This window comes from Apteryx rowi, unplaced genomic scaffold, assembly GCF_003343035.1.
Source record: "Apteryx rowi isolate R43461 unplaced genomic scaffold, aptRow1 scaffold_568, whole genome shotgun sequence".
Classification (NCBI taxonomy): domain Eukaryota; kingdom Metazoa; phylum Chordata; class Aves; order Apterygiformes; family Apterygidae; genus Apteryx; species Apteryx rowi.
The window spans coordinates 373,666-396,306 of record NW_020450836.1 but is presented as its reverse complement, the minus strand read 5'-3'; the positions used below and the strand labels follow the sequence as shown (position 1 = coordinate 396,306).

Below are 22,641 nucleotides of genomic sequence, written 5' to 3'. Positions count from 1 at the left end.
ACCCATTCATCAAGTTGAAATATCCCATTTACAGGGAAGTCAGGTACATTTCTCATAATCCASTCCAAAAATGTTAGTAATTTGCTGTCTGAAAGGACCCGATTCTGTCTGTCCAGAAGCCGTCTCAATACGTCGAGACTTTGTTTCTGTTCTAGGGATAACCTTCCCCCCATGATTCCCGACAGCTCACCTTCATCGAGGTGATGGACGTGTCACACTGGTAAGGCCCTGGGTCCTGGTTTTGTTTCTGGTCCAGTCTCCTGGTCCAGTCCCCGTACGGGTCTCCTGGTTCAGTCGGGTTTCGCTACCGGATTGGCGTCGTCTTCTTACGCCACACTGAGTCCGGATCAACGTCTTCTGCTTATGTTGAATCAGGTCCCTGTTCAGGCGCCATTTGTAGCGAATGATGGCACGGACTCAAGAAGTGGTGCATCTTGAGACCTTTATTGTTTGTTTCTGAGCATATTTATACTAAGAAGTTAGCTGCTTCAGYRGTTTYACAGATACACTTTGCTAAGCCAATCACCATGCTGATTATGTCACAGGTAGCCAATCATTACACCGATCACGCACGCAGTGATCATGCCTTGTACCTGCTACTTGTTTAGAAAAGCTGTCTTGCTCTTAACCTTGGTTCCCACTGGCTTCTGCTGGTTTATCTGTACTTTCTCAGGATGTATCATTCCCAGCTGCACCAGTGTCCTCGAGTATGTTTGTCTGAGGCTCCTGTTGCTTGCTACTTGCAACTTTCCACCAGTTTAACCCTGTCATGACCCTCCACAAGGAAGAGGGAATTTTGTTGTATAGCATGAAAAACATCAAACTAGAAAAAAAGAGCAAAGTTTTCTTTTGCAACCAATTGGTCTTTGTTTTCAGAACTTAAGAGAGAAAGTGAATATTTATAATGTCCACAATATGAGAGAGGAGAAGAAAAAATATCTGTTCAGCTGAGTGGGATTGAACTCATTTCCTGAGGAAATGGCTATCCTACTCTTGGGCCCAGAGCTTGAAGACTGAAGAGCATTTTAGTTAAAGTATTTCAACACCCTAGAATAGAAATGAGCTGCCCATCTGAATCCGCTATCTTGAGATCATAAAGTATAAATGAGACATTTCAAGGCTTAGAGAGAGAGTTGAAAAAGAATTTTAAGAATGGAATTTTTCTTCTTTTTTTTTTCAGGCAAAAAGAAATCTAGGTACCTTAAAGGAAAAGGTCTTCTGCTGTATAGGCTAACCACTATGCTACTTTGAATCTCTCGGTTTATAAACATAGTGAAATCTGCTTTGTCTGCCTTTTACTGTTTTTCCTTCTAGCTAAGGTCCTTAATAAGAAGCACAAATAGGTAAAACTGTAAAAAAGAAATTCAAGAGGATTGTTTATAAACAGTGATGACCAACCAAAGTTGTACTAGCAGCTTTATGAGTTAGATTTTTTTTATTTCTAGTACCCCCTGTGTATGCTGGCTTCTTTCCAAACACTGAGGGAAGATTGTGCCTGACCAGCAGATCTCTGCAATCTAAAGTCATATTGATAGCTAGTGATTAAGGGAAATAACACTAGGAAATTTATACAAAGAATATGAAATAATAATAAAAATGTCAGATAAATATTTGATTTAATACATGTAAACATATATTCCAGAAGTAGTTTTGTTGTAAGTTTTGCTCTGTTCTGTTTTGTCTTATTTAGATTTTTGGCTATTTCATAGTAGAAAGTGATGCCATTTCTTCCCAGCTGAATGAAGAAAACACAGTTTTCCTTGTATCCCAAAAACAGCAGATCACTCATGAAGGTGACATACTTCATCTCATATCTAAAACAACAATTTCAATCTGTTTAATGCTTTGTGATGCACACTTTATTGAAAGCGCAGTGATAAGATCACGTAGCTGCCTTTGTTTATTATTCATGATACTTCTTCCTATGTGTTCCATAGGATATCTTTTTTACTAACCTCATTGTGTCTGAACATTCCACTGCTGCCTTGCCCAGTTCTCCATTTCCTTAAATTATTTTGAAATTGCGGAGTTTGCAATTGCAGACTATTTATTTATGCAGTTCTTTTTTGCCTTTCTCTGTTGTTCTTAAATATTGTAGAAAGAACCAGCACATCCACAGTGTATTAATTATATTTAAAAATGAAGTATGATTATTTAAATCAAGTATAGGATATTCTACGACACTATGCATTACTGCCTTGAACTTGGTACCAATACATATTTCAGGAAGAGAAACCATTCTTGGCATTTTGGTTTTGTTTGTTTATTTTTTCTATATTTGTGAGATGAACAGTAATATTGTGTCATTGACAGGTGTCAAGAGGCGAGATGTGATTAAGGGTATAGTGAAGGTGCCCCATCTGGATTTCACAGTAACATCATCTCAGAAAGGAGTGCTAACTATTTTTAACAACCAGGTAATTCTGACTCATACTAACTTTTTCATTATTCCACTAGGTAGTACATTTGTGAAGTGAGTGAATAGAGATCTAGAGTGCAAACTTTACCTTATTAAAAATATATTTGTATATATAGCTTTTTCTTTAAATGGGTAACTAACTACATTTTTAGGTATGGAGAGAAATATATATGTTATTTTAAATTATAAACCTATTGAACAGTCCATAAAATTTGCCTGATAAATAGGAAAAAAAATCTTATTAAAAAAAGAAATTCTTATTAGAAGCCTCTTTAATAGAAAATATCAATATTTCTTTTTCTAAAAACTTTTCTTTAATACAAAATATGCTTTTGGCCTGTGGAATTAACTTGTGCATAAAGGTGGAAACTAGAGAATTAACTATTTTATACAGTTACTGAGGACATCTAGAATGGAAAAAAAATATTTTTCAGAGGTTTGCAAAAAACAATTATTTAATACAATAAAATCATAAAGCTTGCTGATCTCAAATTTTTTGGCCGGTCTGCACGACTGCTTCAGAATCACTCCTCTCATCAATGAACTGTAAGGAGAGCTGTACTGTTTTAAGTAGGAGTTCAGACACAAGATGCTATTAAAGTAGAATTTGTATATGAGTCTCCCAGATTTTTATACTACTGTTTAGAGGAATATACTTCTAGATATGATGTGAGGTACATCACACATCTATGCTCATTGGCACTTTAAGTTTCTACAATTTTAATGCAGCCAGTTTATTAAAATTTTTTTAAACAATGCAGTAAAGCTTTAAAGCAGCAATAATGCTCACCAGGGGTTTAAACTAATTAGTACATAACGCTCATGACAGGAGTGTATAAGGCAATAAAGGACTCCTGTGGATGATTAAAAAAAACAACAATGCTGAGGCTTTGGTAACAACTGAAATAATTTATTTGAAAGCCTAGTTCTCTGTCCTCCAGAGCGTTATCCCTCTTAGGTAGCTAGGAAAAATAATTCCATAAAGTATAATGTTAAAAATAGCTCTCCACCCTGCCCCCTGCCATTTTGAAGTTCTGAGCTGCTGCCTCGTCATAGCCCAGACTGGTGTCACTCTGACATCAGTGACTGCAGTGTAAGTGATTCCACACCCAGCTGCTTAAAGCAGTACATTAGAGACCTCAAATTCCACTGCTAAAATGGTATGTTCTGAAAATGACTAAGGTGTTACAGCAGTCATTTAGTCATGATGTGACCCTCTGATCTCAGCTGGTCTTAGCAAAGGGCCTTTGACTTCATTAGAGTCGCTCTGATGTACCCTGGTGCAAGCAAGAGAAAAATCTCATTCTTTAGCATTGCAGTCACTTGAATCCTGTTACTAGAAGATGACTTCACCTCACAAAGCCAAATATAGAGCTGACATCTTTTACATCATTCTTCTCCCAGAGCCCAAGGATTTAAAGAGACCTGGCCTTAAAATTTCAGTGTGAGTTGTTTCCTCTAGTTCAGCTTTGCAGCATATTGGTAAGGGATTATGAAGATGCTTGCCCTGAAGTTGATTCTTGGTGGGACTTATGCACTAGCTAGAGGGGCCAGAATATGAGTTCATGAGTAGTGTATTGACAACTAGACAGAGAGGCTTATTTCTGTATATTTCTTGCATTTTTAAAGCACAGATTGTTGAACATACGGTGTTCTTGGATGCACGTATATCACACAGAAGTCAGTGTGTTCCATTTACATGAATGGATAATATTTTTTCTGATATAATTAGTAAATCTAGTATAATACAGATTTTAATTTTGCCTCTTCTGGGACATTTGGCTACTGAAAAGCATATATGTGGGGGAAGAGAGTGGGCCAAATTCTGTTCATTCACCCTCGTGTAAATTGCATGTCCAGTTTGACCAAGCTTTCCACAAGATCAACTGGGTATTCTCTTTGGAAAGCAAATACAACTTGACAGTCTTCTTAATGGTTTTATTATATCTCTGAAATCATCCCAGTTGACTACTTTCATAAGGTGTGGGGTTTTTTGGTTTTTTTTGATACAGGGTTACATTGCACTAGAAACTGAGAATAATTAAAAACTGTAAAAAAAAAAGGCCCTATTTTACAAATAAGAATAGGAACAATAAAGAGGATGCAAGCCATCACACAGCTTAACTATTATACTTCAGTTAAATAAGAGTTAATCAGATTATTTACAGCAAATAATTAGTATCCGTCATGTTAGCTGGCATTCGGAATGCTTGCTTTAGACTGGGTACATCAAGATAGCTTTCAAGATAGTCTCTTAGTTCACCTCTGACAGTCTTCCGTCAACCACTATGTGAATTACTATTGAATCTAATTATTGCCTAAAGGAGGGCTTGCAGGCTTTTGCAAACCTTGATTGCTGTGACAGGAACTCCCGTGTTCTCTTGCAGCTATTGGAAGTTGAAGTGAAGGCAAAGAAATAATTATTTATTTCTAAACCAGTGGATTCTTTATTTGAGGGCCAAACATTGCCTTCTGCAATAAATGTGGATCTAATGTGCTTCAATACCTGTATGAAGCGCTCTGCATTACCAACCATTTCCTGCTTATTCTAGAACATGAGCCAGATAGTTATCCCCCTCAGGACCTCAGGCAAGGACTCTGCCTTCGTCCGCTCAAAAGAGCTTTCGGAGTAGGCAGCCTTAAGAAAAATTCTCTGTGCAGGTACTAGTTAATATTGCTATAGATAATGTTATTTATTTAACAGTGCTCTGCTTTAAAGACTCTCCAYGATGGACACTGGATATCACACTTACATGGGAACGAAGACTTTGGCCCCAGCTTCTCAGTTTATGAAATGTGGAATTGCTGGGATGTGACTGAGAACCACTGATATATTATTACTGATGATAGGTAGTTGCGAGAGGAGGTGAAAAAGCAGCTGTGGGAGCTTCAGGGGGGAAAAATTTTAAACATATTAGTTCTAGTGGTATGTGCTATGCTGTCCACCAATTATTAAACTTTGGTGAAACTTGAGCTACCAACATAGGTATTCCTCTTTTGAACCTAAGATGTTGCCTGTACCTGGTATTTTGCTGGCACTAGTTGACAGGGCATTTTGGCCAGCATTAGCTTGGGTTTGTTTATACCACATCCTAACTCTCACACGATGTGGAGCTGTTCTAGCTATGAAGAACTATTAGAAACACACTTCCATCAGGAGAACTCTGATCCTGTACTCCACTATAAAAATGGGTATTTTGTACTTACTTTGCTTACTCCAACATCTCCAAATTAAAAAAAAAAAAAGAAACAGCAACCGTGAGAGAATGAAATGGTTAAAGTTCCTCATTTTACCTCTAGGACAACAGAAATAGGGGAACATACGGTCGGCAGGCTAAAAGATGAACTCTAACCCAAAACTGGTGCTATCTCCTCTTGAAGAGTTGAAACTGTTGCTTTCTGGAATATCTTTCCTGGAAGATCTCAACAGCCAACTCTCTCTGTTGCTTATTATTGTTCTGTTCTGGTGGTGATAAAGGAGAGCTGACTGTGTTCAGACTTTTAAATTAATTAATTAAAATAATAAAAATAATTAAATTAATTGCCAACTAGTTATTGCTACAACTTTTTATTTTTTTTGCAGATGAGGGTTCTGGCAACCACCCATTTTAAAGTAAGTTCATTTTCCTCCTTCTATTAAATGGTTTGAATTAAAAATCAGCAGGTACTAAAGTGAATTAATTAGAAACTGAACATTATTCTAATGTTACTTCCATCCTTGAGACTGCTGCATAATTTTGCATAGAGTGCCATAAGTCAGACAGGTTCAATTGTTTCCTTTCAATTATAGAAACATTTCGGTAACTTGATTTCTTTCCTCTGGTAAATGTTGTCCTTCACCCATCACCCTTCAAGGATTTTTTTCTTCTAGGTAGGATCTAAGACTTAATTTGTGACTGTAAAATTTAAATAAGGAAAAAAAGATTGTAAGTTCTCTAGTGGAAAAACAGTTCTACATGTTGCTGGTTAGATTGGCCAGCTACACGGTATATACTTTTAAAGTTCATCTTTACCCTGGGAGTATCACTGCAGGTTTTAGGTAGCAAGCTTTCTTCAGACAACCTGCAGACAAGAGAACTGTCATAAATCTTAAAAAATGATGTGGCCTATTGCCCTAAAAGTCAGTGCTTGCGTCTTGTGCTGGGGCAGTGCATTTTGCTGACTGATATCTCAGATGTTATGGATGCTCTAAAAGGAGATGGAAATACTCCAAGACACAGGCCCAATGACTTCAACTTAAAAAGAGTTTGCATTTACGGTATTGCAAGGGCTAGTATGACCTCTGGAATCAATGCAGAGAGGTACCTAAGAAGTGAACTAACTATGTGACTGAAGGATAAGWAAGAACGATCTGACCTCTGCAACCTGGTTAGATTAAACTGTGGAAAACCACTGATGGTTTGCACCATCTGCTACTTTGAACTCTGGCACTGTCCTAACTTCATATACTGTATTCCTATGTTGTTTCCCATTTTGTGCAGGTATTAAAGTAAGCTCAGCCAAGAAGTGGTCACACTGTTTATAGCACATCTGTCAGTAAGTGACTGACCAAATACTTGCCTGTGTCAAGTATCAGATGGGTGTCATACTCAAAACAAGGCTTTTTAAAATTATTTCCTTAGTTTGGCATGTGCCGCAAAATCCTTTTGGCCCAAGTGTTGTGCTGAATGATGCAGTAAAACTAAATCTAAATGTGATTTGGTAAAATATCCAGTGCACAGTAAGTAGGAATAACAAGTTATTTGACTCTTTATTAGATGTAGCACTTCTGGAAAATATTGTTTAGGAAAGGGTAGTCTGTATCAAATCATTACCTGAAATTACACCCATGTTTTTCCTAAGGTAATGCAGTAAGTTTTCTGTATTGTTAGTAACCTGTAGGAAGATTTGCTTCTGGTTAGAAAAATGTTAGCATGGAAATGAACATGTAAGCCTATGAGGAGGGAACAAGTCATTTCCAAGTGGTACAGCTGATAGTTCTCTCTGGCACTCCCTACAAGGAGTGAACTGAGAGAAATGTTCTTGGGACCTACTGATTTTTGGAAACTTTGACTAGAATCAGGTTAGAGCTTCTCCAACTGCTGTGTCACAAGAGTGGATTTTAATAGTTTGCTGCTGCCTCACTTGCAGGAACAACTGACCGAGTCCAAATGTGCAAAGGTAGGATCAGAGCAAGGTTTGATGGTTGTCCTTGGAAACACCAAGGGGAAGAAGGCCAGACACCAGCCTGACTGCAGTGGTCAGTAGGTGGCTGAAGGTTCCTCTTCTTCTTCTGGGCACTGGCACTAAGCACTAATCTTAGAATGATTCGTTGGTGGGTGTGGAGTTCCTTTCACTGTGGCAGCCATGGCAGCATTAGGAATGTTCAAGGACATCTGAGCACCTCTGCCCTAAAAAGTGTGAAAGGAGGATCTGTTTAATATAATGATATCCCTCAGTATTATGGTAGGATCATGATTCCAAAAGGATACAATACCAAAACTGGTACACTGTTGCAGTATCTGCCAGCGCAGACTTCTGTTCAGCTCTGTACCAGTCTGTGTGGCCAAGTCTGGTCTGCTGTCTCTTTTGTAATGTGCAGTCCTCTTTCCCCCATCCCTCCCTCTCATCCTTTCCCAGCTGAGGTGCTTTCACTTACTCAGCCTTCTCTCTGGCAAAGGGAAAAGGAGGTTAGAAATAGTTTACATTCCTCCTCCTTCACTGAAGGTTGGGATCATTGCTGCTGTGTGTGACAGTCTCCACCACAGGGTAAAGTCTTTCAGGGGAAAATCCTTGGCCTCCCAGAAACATTTAATTGACTGGAGAGCTGAGGGTTAATGAAGAGAAAAGAGAAACCCATGCCACAACGCTATGAAATCCTTTTGGCCCCGTGTCTGAAAGACTTAATGGAATTTGGCGATGTCGTGTTACTTTTTTTTTTTTTTTTTTGGTATCAGAATTATGAAATTTTCAGATAGTCTAGTTAAAAACATCCCTCTTGTGGTTACTGCTCTACCTCATCTTAGGAAACGTAACCACAAGGTGGACAAGAGAGGGTCGGATACCAGTGGAGAGAGACACTCAAGGTTCATAAGGGGTTAAACAGGATAGATTTAATGAAGGACTTGCACTCCAAGCTGCATGGGGAGCCCCGGGAACCACACAGAGGGGTCACTGATGGGAGGCTGCTGGAGGTATGGGTCAGACGCACGGGTCGGACACCCAGGCGGGACTCAACTCGTTCTTAAGGGCCCCTTAAATGTACTAGAACTATTTCCTTATCTCAGCTGGGCTAACCTTGAGAGACTACTGCCTGGAAAGCAGCTAGGCGTTGTTGGCAAAACAGAATATACATGCCTGGCCCTGATGGGAATTCGGTCAGTGTGTAGTTTCACATGCTGGGACTGCTACCATGTACTCTGCCAGTCGCTGGCTCCTTGCCAKATCTTCCGCAGGTGTTCTCACTACAGGAGATAGGCTATTTTATTTAGCATTTTTATTTAGGTGTTTGTACTGAACAGTCCTCTCATTAGCTCCCTCTCATCCTTCCCCTAATTATTGCACTGAATATATAATTTAAATGGCTGTTACTGGACTTGAGGTTCCTGAACTTTTTGACTGTTGTTAAAACATTTTGATATTTACAGAACAGACTTTTAAGCTGTTCTTTTCTGCAAAAAAATGAAATTCCATCTCCTTATCCTCAATTACAATGAAATAAAATTCTGAATTGTTTTGAGAGAATGAATTCCATTTTCCAGGCAGCTGAAATGTAAGATGCCATTAAATTTATTAACTTGGACATTCTTTGCAGGATATATCTCTAAAATTGGCCTTTGTTTTTTTAAGTATGCTTATTAAAACTGCAGGTTTTCATTTCAGTAGCTTTTGTCTAAACACTTATTAAAAATCAAGGGCCAGTATCTTAAGTGGATGTAAATCATCATCATTGACTTATTAAAGCTATGGTGAACTACACTAGTTGAAAACTTAAGCACTAAATATTATAATGTAGAACTACAAATAATGCATTCCTCTACCTCATGATTAATTTCAGAATAGTTAGAGAGAGAAGACTGCCTTTGCCTTGCCGGGCTTACATTTCTTACATTTCTCTTCCCCAGATCTGTAGATATAGCAGTCCATTTTTTGCTCACTGCAGTAATCAGCCATTTTCATCTGCTTCAATATCATCATCAGTTCTGGCATTAGCTAATCGATCAAGCTGTCTATTTTTATGCAAATGAAGTAGGATACTGAATTCAGGGAGAAGTTTTCAGGCTCCAGACCTTCTGTCTATTGATTGACAATTATCCACAATGAAGCAAGTGGCTAAGGAATTGCAGAACAATCCTTAGGTTCCTCTACCTTCCTTCATTCAGTGTTCTCATTCTTAAGGTGGTAAAGAACAGAGACTTACTCAACCAGGGTGACAGASGTCTTGGCCCTTTATCGAGGTGTTGAGCCAGAAAGGCTGTGAAATACAGTAATTTTAGGAATAAAAAACAGTCARTTTGAGCCATCAGAATTTCCCAGACTCATGATGGTGTAAACAGAACATGAACTATGAGTACAGATCATTTCCTATTTTGTTCCAGGGATTTTATGGAAAACAGGTCCCCTGATTTCATTCCATGATGAGATTATGTGACTGAGTGAAAAGAATAGAAGCATAAAAATAATACACTTAAAATCTCTGTGCAGTATTTGACTTAGTACCATATGACTTTCTGATTTAAAATACGACCACTGCACTATATAGAGTGCATGTTAAATGAATTAAGCACTGTCCAACTGACGGATCGCAAAATATTAGTCAGCGTGGAATCAGCACTTGAATGGGGATACCAGTAGCAAACAAGTCACTTCTTCTGGAGAATGGAAATGTCTTTTAAATATGGCAAAGAATAGCTTCCATCCCTTGGTTCTGTTTATGCTTGAGCCAAACAAGCTGAAATCAGAAACTGTACTGGAAATGAGGGAGTGAAGAGAGGGCCCATGAACAGGAGGATGGAACAAGGAAATAATAAAAAGGGTTGAACTGGTATAGCTGCCTGGTTTGTTTGTCCATCAAATGCTGCAGTGCTAAGAGGAAGAAGRCTTATGGCCTTTGCTCTAAAGCTGGAGTCAGACAGCACATTCTGCTTATAGCCTCTGGCAGACTGTTCCCTGCATGAGCCACTTCTCAGTGTGTCAAACTAATCTGTTAATTTGCACATTACTCTCTTCAGGACTCCATGCTRTTAGTTTCTGAGCACTCTCAAGCCCCACTAGGAGTTTACTTTGGTGAAGAGCTTTCGTTTTGGATATTAAGGATGGAGTACCATGCTCTGCTGTTTACACAGCCCTTTTACTCCAGAGGCTGAGGTCCTTGAACATAAAACCTTCCTTGAAGGTAATGTTAGCTAACTTTAACAATCTCCCTGTATCTATTAGGCTGTGAACATCTCTGTGGACATTTTCTGGAACATTCTATCCAGGAAGTCAGATTGGGTTATTACAGTGGTCTCTCCTGGCCTTTTTATTCACCGATCTTTGGTGTAATTCAAATAATTTCACTGGAATTATCAAAGACAAATTCAGTACAATCTGTCTTAAGAGGTCACTCTTTCTGTTATATACATGAAAACAATTCTATTGCTGCCTGTTCCAGAAAACTTTAATTTTTCTGTGCTGGACTTTTCCCTGAATGACAACTGCTAATAAACTGGTGCAATATTTATCTTTTATTTCTACTTTTGCAGTTGTACTGTGCAATATGACTGTGCCTATAAATAATGCTAAAGGAAATAAGAGGATAAATCAGGAGTTTGTTTTATTTATTCTTGCTTTCCGCTGTTGCATACAAATAGCAGATGTCATGTGTTGCAACCTGATTTTTTCAGATACTTTTTTTATTCTGTCAGTCTGTAGTCTGCAGTCTGTCACTGCTAATTCTTTAGAGGGATTGATAGTCCTCGACCTTATGAGAGAAATGTTTTCACTGAGAACATACTAAACATTAGGGTCCCTTTACACAGCAATGTATGGGTGCACATTCCTTGTTTCATTTACCTAGAGAGTAACCGCTGACAAGTTCTCATCTGACAGTCTGATTTTCTAGTCACAGATACTGTGATGAGAGAGGGAAGCTGAAACCTATGCTCAGAGCCTATTTGGTGGCTCAGCACCACACGGAGAGAACAAGGAGGGAGAAACCAATACCCAGAATTGCCTAATAAAAATGAAACTAAAGTTATTCCATAGATTGGTGGGAAGAAGACACTTAAGGCCCTGTAAAATATAAATATATAGACTCCAATGTAATTAAGACACTAACTTGCTAAAAAGCTCAATTGTTTAGTTGTGGAAACTTAAATGTTTTCCTTTTTTTTCTGAATGTGAAAGGCTGAATCTCATTTATATGTGCCTATGAAAATCTAAAAATAAATTCACTGACTCCAGTGACTGTATCAGATTTTCAAAGGAGAAAATGAGAGTAAAATTCATTCATAAATTACTTACAGCAAGATTTTGCATTCTTGCTTCTGAAAAGTTTGAAGTGTTAAACTTACAAAGCTCAGTTATATCTATTAAAAAATCCTATTAATTTCATCATCAGTTTAATTCTGTAGCAACAATGCTTTCTGGATTTGAATGATATATATGTATGTATGTATGCAAGAGATATTCAGGATTTTTTTCCCCTAAGGTTTTTGCAAATGTGGTGCTTGGCTATTAATGTTAGGTTTACACAGAGATAATATTTTGAGGTTTTCACTTATCTTTTTCCTGTAACACAGACCAGTTAGAAAGAGGGAAGAAAAATATCTCCCCTAACTGGGTTAATATTATTTTCCATCTCTGTTGGCTTTTTATAAAGCCTGTGTCATACTGCCTGTCATGATCTGTAGATTGAAACACAGAAGAACATGAGTGTAACAGTTCTGCTTTTACCAGTGGTGTTGGTGTTGAAATACCAACTTGAGAACTATCTACTACAAAACAGAGATTGCCATGTAAATGTGCTCCCGTTGCATCTAAGAAAGAAAATCTTCAAGGTAAAACATAAAATGTTGTTATTCTTGGCTTACATTTTAAGTTCATTGCAACTTACTGGGAGTTCCTGTATAATTTAGTCTATACCCCTTGCCTGGCCCCACTTGCTGTTTTCGATTTACAGGATAACCCTGGAGGCAATGTCTTTGTGCTTTATCCCTCAGATTTCTGATTGCATAGACGCTACCTTGCCATTACTTTGTCTTCTTCTGACTGAATGGGATATTCCACCTCCCTTGACCACTTGCTGATCTTACAAGCAATTGAGCTAGCAAAATTCAGTATTTACACCTAGTCCAGACTCTTTTGAGACTTCTGCAACCTTAATACCTTCTACAATCAACATAGAATAACTCCTTAAAAGATAATAAAGGATAAAGCTATGTTTTGTAGCATAATTATAATGCCACCTGATAATAGGACTAGTGTGGTATCTTTGCAGCTCATAAAATATATAAAATGCAGTTACATATGTCACTTCATTACACTCACCATTAATCTGGATTTCCCAGCCTAGCCTTCTCATTCTTCTTATTTGATGATGCAGAACTTTTGCACATCCTGGGAACATTTGGTGCTAATCCCTCAAACCAAGCATGTTCATAAGACTACTCTGATAATCTAAATCAGTATAGTCAGATCCCAGATAATGAATATAACAGTTCTAGGGCACTGGGTTTTCCTTCCCTGAAATAGTTTTCCAGGAGAAAGGACATTAGGTACTTCTATAGTATCTGTCGATTTATGTATGGCTATTAACAATGTAACATTTGCTTATCTTTTACCAAAGGTTTTATGGCCTTTGACAGTGGTATGTTACAAAAAAAATCTGCAAATGAACAGAATCTTGGATAAAACTATAGCCACCTGTTGGTGCATTCACTCATTTCCACTAGATTCTTTGTACAATATGAATATTTCTTGCTGTAGCTAATGAATTGTTTTTCAGTAATATCTATCATTCTTCTGCTCCAGTCTCCACACATCTCCTTTCCATAAAATTTTTGTATCAAATCAGACTGTGGAACTTTTCTTTCATTTAGCTCAGCTGAGTTCCCTTCCAGATCTAGCTGTTAGTTTGCCTCTTGCTTTCAGCTGAGAACTACACAAAGCAGAAGAGGTTCAGTCAAATCTTTTTCTATATCATTTTCCAAAGAGTGCAGCCTGAGGTAAATTTTCAGGCAGGCAATAACAATTGAAACAAGATTTTACTAGAGAAACTCTTTCATAAATTCCTCTGTTTACTGCTTCTATCTGTCATTGAGTCCTTTGGTAATTGTGCAGAAGCCTGTATCTGTTCATGAAAATTGTTTCTTCATGAAAACACACGGGCACACAGACAGACAGACAGACACACACACATATGTGTATGTATGTACATATGTGTGTATACATATGTCTTAAATATCTCATATAACAATTCAAAACAAATCTAAATTTCCTTTAAAGTAATTAGTCCACTCAGTCCACGCRGATTTTTCTAAAGACTATTCTAAAAATCAAGCTGTTTTGGGGTAGTTGGTCTTTCTGTTCATGTTGTTACTCTTGTTTTGTCTTTTTATGATATTTCCAAGGTGAAAATTCTCATCTCCTGATGAGCATTTCTCGGTTTTCCTGTGTGGTTTTGTTCAGGAATACTTTTGATGAACCTGATTCCTCTAGAGATGTGCTTCCAATATCTTCAAGAAGTGGGTTCTGGAAGCTCATCTGAATTCAGTCTAAATACTGCTTGCAGCTGTTGGCTCAGAGAGTGGTTTTCATGCAGAATATGTTCATGTTGCTTAAGTTTTATTTCAGCATCTTGTTTTGAAATTTGCTTCAGGTCAGACCACTTAAAATTTAAGTTGTATCTGTGCCACAGGAAGAGATAACTTTCTTCTACCAGCCTTTAGAAGTTTCTTAGGTGAAAGTTAGAGATAAATGTCAGCCAGCAGGCCAAAAAATACTATGTCAGAGTACAAATTTTTATTTATTTATCTATCTATTTATTTATTTATTTATTGCAAAGGTCTTTAAGTAGACATTGCATTTTGTACTTTCGCATTGGCTTAGATATAATGGGGACTAGTGGAATGATGTTAAAATTTAAGCTCTGTGCAAATGCTAAAAATGTCTAATAGGCACATGATTTGGAAGAACTTCAGGAACTCTGTATCTTGCAAATCCATGAGATAGTTGTGATTGTTTAAGAAAAGTAGTATATTTGCCTACCTCATGTCAGTAGGTAGAAAGGCATCTGAAATTTGCCTAAATCTAATGGAGAATGGAAAGTGGAATTTCACATGTTTKTACTATTTACTAGATTGATAATGTCTTGCATAACTAATGTTTTGTGTACCAGAAAAATAACCTTCAGATTTATTGTGCCAGTTTAAATATTTATGAGCAGTGACAAACAGAATATGTGCATACCATTTTTTGTATTACTAAGCATGTTCCATTTCTGCATAAACAAAAGAAAAGATAGAATTTGAATGTTTTATGATCTTTTTTATTGCAGGAGGGAATGATTTCTGGCTGTCCAAAGTCCATAGCATTCCAGCAAATACTAGAAACACATATGAAATCATCTATAAGACTGAAAAGTTACGTTGATTTTAGAACTTGTTCTGCTATGTCATTTGTGTAGGTTTGAAAATTTCTCTCCAGAACTAATTAACATATATGAGGATGTACAAAGAAGTAACCAAGGGACATGTTTGTTTATCTCCACATGGAATAGGGAGAGCTGATCTTTCACAAGCCAAGAGACCTGGGAATTGGATCTAGCTTTCTCTCTTCAGTTACTCTATGCTGTGAAAAGGGCTCAGATCTCAGCTGAAAGAAAAACTTAAATTCTCTGAGTGTCAGGTGCCAGGACCTGGTAAATACCTTCACAGAATGTCGAAGAGGTGACCCATAACTCCATTAGAGGAAGGCTTCAGGAGAGTAGACTTCAGATAGTAGGCCTTGAGGCAGAGAGATTAAAGGGAAATGTTTGCCTTATGAGACATTTAAGGAAAAAATGATTGGAAACGGTAGCTAACTGTTGAAGACATAAACAACATTATTCTGACACTGCTTAGTTCCTGTCAGAATTAGTAAATTGTGCCCTGAGAGAAGATCCCGCGCACACCCAGAATGATACAACAATTTTCATTCTGTCGTATGCTCTAAAAGTATTTGAATTTGATCCTCAGTATGGGAAATCAGAATAGTAGCCCACTGCTAATATGCCTAAAAGAAGTTTAAGTATCATGAAGGCATTTCCCTTGAGCTGCCAAGCTTAGTCCCTAGCCTTTCCCATTCGTTCTTCCTTAACTGTTAACAGACATCTTGCTATCTTCTACCCTACAACCTTATCCTGTTCTTGTACTTTAACTGAGTTGCTTCTCCTAACCAGGTTAGGAGAACTGAGAAATACTTGACATTCAGTTGTCACCTTGAGAGGTAAATCACCTCTCAAGGCATATACTGACTGATTTGGGAAGATTCAGTTACCATGAGAGCATCTATGGGGGATAGAACTTCTCAAGGGAGCAAGACATTTAATATGTAAATAATGGCTAGCTGTGTCTTCCCAAATCACTGTCCTGTAATGTGATTTGTTTTGTTTTACTGTTTCAAACTAATACCTGAGATTCTTGGCTGTATTTCTAGGTAAAGATATGAAATGAAGCCTTAGATACCAATGTTTAAAGTCCTTTCATCAGGGCTTGTTTTATTGTCTAGTATTCAACTACAACATAAAAAAGAAAGCAAGTGGATATCTATCACTTAGACTGCCTCTGTGAGCAGTCAGGAATTGCTAAGATTCTTCTTTCTGCTTGGTTTTGGTCTTCCTTTTGCCTCCATACCATCTCACTATGTGTGATATCCTGTTAAACCTTTGCAAGATGCAGCTCCTTTACTTTGACTATGTAATCACAAACCAGCACTACAAAATAGTAATTTAATTTCAAATGTAAAACCAGCTTTTTCACACTGGTTAGTCATTGTTCTGGCATTATTGTAAGAATCCTAAAAAGCCATAGATAAAAACATCTTCTGTAAGAATTTCTGAGCAATCCCAATAGCCTCTGCAGGACTGACATTTTCCACTTGTCTACCATAGAAAGCAACACAAGAAATCCTTATAAATGGATTAATGCTTGCCCACAGGCCATTAGGAAGGAATGAAGTTTTCTCCTGCAATAAAGAGTGTTGACATCACTCTGTCAGGATTTCAGATCCTTTAAACTAATGGCAAAATCAATATTGTGTACAACAATGGAAATAAAAGTAGGAGCATCAGCAGCTGCCTTCTGTTCACCGTGGTCTTAATCTTCTGCTTTTTGCTTCCTAACTCCTGTCATGGATGAAGATTATTTCTTTGGCAACATAGATCCCTGTTTTAGCTGCTTACCAAATACTTCTACTGGAACTACTATTTTTTAGAGGTTGTAGGTAGGTAGAGCATGCTTGAAGAACTATGAAAACTGTGTTGTTTAAGTCTGTGTCAGACAGTTTCTTTTGTAAATTTATGTTAGAAGAAAAGATAAGGTGTTTTACTCAGTGCTATTTTATAGATGTTCTGAATTATTTTAAAATAATAGATAATTGTGCCATTGCAGGTATAGCAGAAAATATCCTGTATTTCAATACATGAACCTAATACAGTAATATGAAAAAAGTATGAAACTCTATATAATAACCTGTGAAATGAGATTTCTGAAATGAGATTTGAAAAATTTTCAGAAATGGCAATCCCACTCTCCTTTTAGGACTGTCCATTACATTTTGGGAAAAAAAAATCAAACAGCCATTTATGTTTCAACAGAAAACAAATTTCTGGCCAGCATGGTGGTGAAGTTGAGTCCTTAACCTTACACTTTGCAAAAAAATATATTTTACATTAAGACTTGTATAATAGTAGGTATACTTGACATATGGGTGAATATGGACAAAGGCACCATATATATTTGTAAATATTTGATCTACCTATTGGGAGTATGTGCTTAAATTATTTCATGCAAGAGGTGAATTATTTATCTTCGTTAACATTCATTTCAAAAGGGTTCATACTATCATAGCTGAAATTTTTACTGCCTTGACCTTTCTTTTATTTTGAACCAAAGTATACCCGTGTAGCAATTTAATTTGCTTCACCGTGGATGTACAAGCTAATACCTTTTAGCTTAAAAGTTTGCTGTTCTCTGTCAGAGTGCTTATTCAGAGGTTCATCACAGTTCAGCTAACAGTATATATGTTTTGTGTCCTCTCCTAAGCAACACCCATGTATCTGAGGTGAGCCACTGATAACAGAGGTTGAACCTGGGACCTCTGTAACTTCAGGTATGAGCTACTCCTGGAGTTACAACACTTGATTCCATTAGCTAGGGCTGGAGCAAGTGGATCATTCGTCTTAACTGGGGATTGAGCAGCCACTAATGAAGAATACATGGAATTCTGTGTGGAAATGGTTTATAATATGTATTTTAATAACAGAGAAGGGTATACATTTACACAGAAAAGCCTTCTTTAGCTAGCCTTTTTTATTTTCCATCAGGATACTGCTTGGGTCACTGGATGTGACTTCCTAACTCAGCTGAAACGCGTCATGGCTGTCACTGAAAGGACAGTCATCGTCTGGGACTATAAATCAAAAGGGAGTCAGGTAGTATGTTGGATCAGGCAAAGGTTAAAGAAGAAAAAATATTTCTCTGTTTTCAGCGTACATTGTATTCCTTTTGTCCAATGGGATGAAGTCCTTAAATTTGTCTTTATAGGAACTCAGTGAAACAGTGGAATTCATACTATGAAAGGAGTACCCCTTCCACACCAAATGTTTTTTTTTAGACTGTCTAAAAACTTTCAAGAAAGATGAAAAGCTTGTCCTATTCTGCAAAAAAACCCTCCAAAGCATGTATATCTAATGCGCATGTGTGAGCACATGTATCTAATGTGTGTGCGTCCATATACGTATATCGGAATCTATTGTTTGAGAATCAGGGGACAGGTCTTTAAAAGGAATATAACATACACTCCTTTCGGATAACTTCCCAATTTAAAGAAAATCTTTCTTCACATCCTGCATTTTGTTCAGGGCTTTCCAAGAGCAAAAGCATCTTGATGTTTGTAATGTATGTTCTAACATTTGAAGTTTTCTTGAATGCCAAGAATTTCTGATCCATTCCTTTGCTTTTTTCTCCTATTCTGGGGGCTTCTCTCAGCAATTATGAGTTGGCTGAGAAGATGAGATGAAGCAAAGTAAATATTTTTAGGATAAGATCAAGCCTTAGGATTTTTTCTTTGTTCTCTTAAAATTCAAAGACCTGTTCCCAAGCTCATACAAATCAGTGGATGTCTTTCTGTTAATTCTGTGGGACTCCTCAGAAGGAAGGCTCAAAAATGCATTCTCATGGAGGTTTCTCCCGGTCATTATATCAATGAGAGTTGAACCTGTCCTGTGGCTGAATAGGAGCAGTTATCTTTCAAGACAACAGGAATAATATACATACAGTCCTATATCTGTGCTGTTTCTCTTCACCATTTCTGTGCTACCTGCTCCCCTGCATCCCTGTTGTTGTTTTACTTCCTGAGTTGTGGTATCCAGAGAACCATGTGGTACACAGAGAACCATGAAGCAGTTAATTCCTGTGGCATGTGGAAAGTTGCCAATTTAGATTGGCAAGGATGCTTTAGTCAAATAACACATAGAGTCAAGAAGTAGAAGCAATACAGTGGAATACGAATGACCCCAAATTCCATTTCCAGGCCTTCTCAGTCTAGCACAATACCACAATGACTTGCACTTGTATTCATTCCCTCTATCTCGATTCCTGAAAACCTAGACACCTGCCCATGTAAGTACACTTGGTATTCCCAGGCTATAATGCTAACCAGGACTCTAGTATAATTTCTGGACGTGTGTTTCTGCTGCATTTTATGGCTTGAACAATTCTATAATTCTGCTATTTCACATTTTCTTGGTAGACAGCATTTTATTTTGAGCAGGATGCCTTGTAATGTCTTACTAAACATACCATACCACTTAGTATGGTGAAATCTTCCCTAAAATTTGTAATTAATTTTTCCTCACTCAAATTGCAACAGGCTGTGTATGAAATAAAGCCTCACTTAAATCTTTGAAGTTAAAAGTTTCCTTTTAACTTCACTCAGTGATCTTCTTCCATGAGTTTCTAATACCAGAAAACAGCTATCACAGAGGAACTTTGAAAAGCCAAAGAAAAGATTTGGATGCTGATTTAAGTAGATAAGCATGATATGTTCAGTCTATTTAAGGGCTCGTGCAATATCTGATAAACTATTTACTGTATTTCACAGAGTAATTGCTTTGTCATCAAACCAATGGAAAATGGTTTGCTCTGTGTTTGCACGGTGACTGCATCAGATCATCTGGCTAAGGATAACATCCTAATGGGAGATGATGGGGGTTATGTCAACCTACTTACAGTGACCAGTGATGACTTTGGATTGAAACAATCTAAAGACAAAAAAAAATCGCAATTTTATGTCTTGGACTCCAAAAATTTTAAGATGTAGGTTGCTTATGATAAAATATTGTAAGTCTGGCAGTTTTTGTTAATTTGGGGTTTTCTCTGGCTTGAATGGAGGATTAGCTTTTGTTTATAAATTAACCCCACCTAAAAAAACAAAGAAAATAGTTTTTAAGACTGTGGTGAGTATGATTTGCTTGTTGTTGTGTGGAAGAAATGCATCATTTTTAGTGAGAGATTTTACTACAGAGAGACTGCAGAGTAGAACTCCAGGGAAGAATTCACAATTGCATTTGTCCAGTTTGACATAGGCACAGCTCTATTGTGCCCTTTTAAATGGAAGCATAATTGCTACTATAGCAGTGCATGAGTCAACCTTAACCTTAACTCTGCTCTAAGATCTGCTGACTTTTAAACTGGAAGAGCAGTTCTGCATCTGCCCTGGATATTAAATGCGATCATTTGTTGTGTATAATCTCACTGACAAAATCCCTATCCAGCTATGGGCATATTACACTAAATGCAAATATATCCTATTAACCTCTCAATTTATATCCCTAGTGTTAAACGCAAGCTACATGATGACTGGGTTATGAAGGTTAAGTATATTTCTGACCTGAAGTGTTTTGGATCCTGCTCTATAGACAGCATTCATTCATTTGTTTTGGGTGACATAAAGCGACTAGAGGACAACATGGCGCGTTCTGAAAAAACAACTTTTTGCTTTATAATGCTTCCTGAGATCAGTGCCTTGCAAATCCATCCTGTTGYATTGAAGCTGTCTTTTCTAAAGCATTGCTAATACAAACTAAGATACAACTACTTAAATACTACAATATATTTGTTCATTAGCTTTTGATGCAGGAAAGGACTGTCCATGTGTTCATTTCTCACAGCCCTTAAAAATAAATTATGCTGGCAGTGTTGTCTGCTTTACCTTCTCATCAGCAGGCAAATTTTAGTAAATATATTGCTTTCTTACATGTATATTATGTATACATTCATTTAAAATTTATATCCATATATGTTCAAATAAGTTTCAAGTTAAACAAACTTAAATCAATATAGCAACTTATCCTGAGGTCTGCAAAGTTGGATTTACCTTGCATCAGTCTGTGGCCTCCTTATCTGTGCCATATTCTTATTCATATGGCCCATCAGTGCTGTAGCTGACTCCAAGCCTTGCTAGCATGTGATTGTAGAAGAGTTTATAACCCAGTTAAAGAAATAAATAATACATACAAACACAATTTTATGTAAAAAGGAACTATAAATAACATTTATATAGCACTTTTCATTCAAAGATCTCAGAGCATTGTAAGCAGTAGATCAACTTCACAATTCCTCTGTGAGGTAGGCCCAGAAATTAATACATTTTTAAGGCTAGTGGCAACAATTATGATAATTTTTCTTATCTTTTGTATAACACAAGCCATAAATTTTCACATTGTAATTCTTGCATCAATCCAGGAACTTCAGATTTTATGAGTATTACATATCGTTGTGGACAGGTGAAGTGAAATATGAAATAGTTATAGCTTGGTCAAGGTCACTTACTGTGTCAGGAGAAAAGCTGAGAAATCCTATCTGAATTTGCTGGGGATTTTGGAAGAACAGATTTAATCTGAGGAGAAGGAAAGCAAAGACCAGAGAGCTAAAATTACAGTCAAAAGGTTATGTGCTGCCACCACACACTGTTTGTTATACATTAATAACACACGGGGCTTCTTTGCAAGGCTGTGACTTGAGCAGGACTTCCCATTAATGGAACCCCTTATTCACACTGATATTGGAAGAGTATCAGGACCATTCATTAAGGAGCCAATGGAAAGTTATACAAAAGTATTTAATTTAAGAATTAAAGGAAAAAGATGGCAAATCCTGACAGAATCTGCCAGTCACACAGTTAAGTCAATTACTTGCTATTTTACACCATCAAAGGTATTAAGGTTCCTCTGTTAGAGCTCTGGAAAGAAAGCTTTGCCACCTCTTAATAATAGGGAGTGAACAGCCTTTTATTTACTCCTGCCTAGTAAGAGCGCAAGCCCTTTCATTTAAGCACTGAGGTCCCCCAAGTTTCCAGAGCCTTTTGTCAAATTTACCTTCATTCCCAGTTACAGTTTGCAAGATCCATGGTTAATCTCTAGCCCAGAATGAATGAAATACCTACTTGTCTGAATTTTAAAGAAGAAAAAATTAAATTTCCACCCATTTCATTTTGTATAACTTAAGTACACTGGCAGTCATTGTTTCCTGGCAGAGATGGGCCTTAGCCATGTAGGTGCTGAATCCAGAATTCAAGAAAATACTTACTATGTAGTAGCAGTATATGAAACATGGAGAGACAAGCAGAGACTGCACAAAGGATGAGTTTGGAAGGGCCACTGAGTCAATCTCAGTCCATGTTGGCTTAGTTTGAATGCTGGTTCTTTTGCAGCATTTTTCTGAATAATTCTGTTAAGCTGAGTTTCAGAAACATGCAGTCTCTTCATGTTATTATCCAACACAGAGTAGATAAAGACTATGCATTATACCGTATGTTATACAGAAGCAGCAGAAAAGTAATTGCATTTGTTTTTATCACAGAATCACAGAATCGCTGAGGTTGGAAGGGACCTCTGGAGATCATCTAGTCCAACCCCCCTGCTCAAGCAGGGTCACCTAGAGCACATTGCACAGGATTGCATCCAGGCGCGTTTTGAATATCTCCAGAGAAGGAGACTCCAC

General features: G+C 37.4%; 1 protein-coding gene across 1 annotated transcript in view; it reads left to right on the top strand.

The window, feature by feature from the left end:
* Positions 1-22,641, top strand: part of WDR64 (WD repeat domain 64) — an 89,479-nt gene that overhangs the window by 7,827 nt on the left and 59,011 nt on the right. The window contains exons 3-8 of the mRNA XM_026082124.1: positions 1,691-1,793; positions 2,314-2,417; positions 6,003-6,032; positions 17,964-18,071; positions 19,742-19,956; positions 20,476-20,608. Coding sequence (XP_025937909.1) covers positions 1,691-1,793; positions 2,314-2,417; positions 6,003-6,032; positions 17,964-18,071; positions 19,742-19,956; positions 20,476-20,608 — 693 coding nt within the window. The remainder of the gene's footprint in view (positions 1-1,690; positions 1,794-2,313; positions 2,418-6,002; positions 6,033-17,963; positions 18,072-19,741; positions 19,957-20,475; positions 20,609-22,641) is intronic.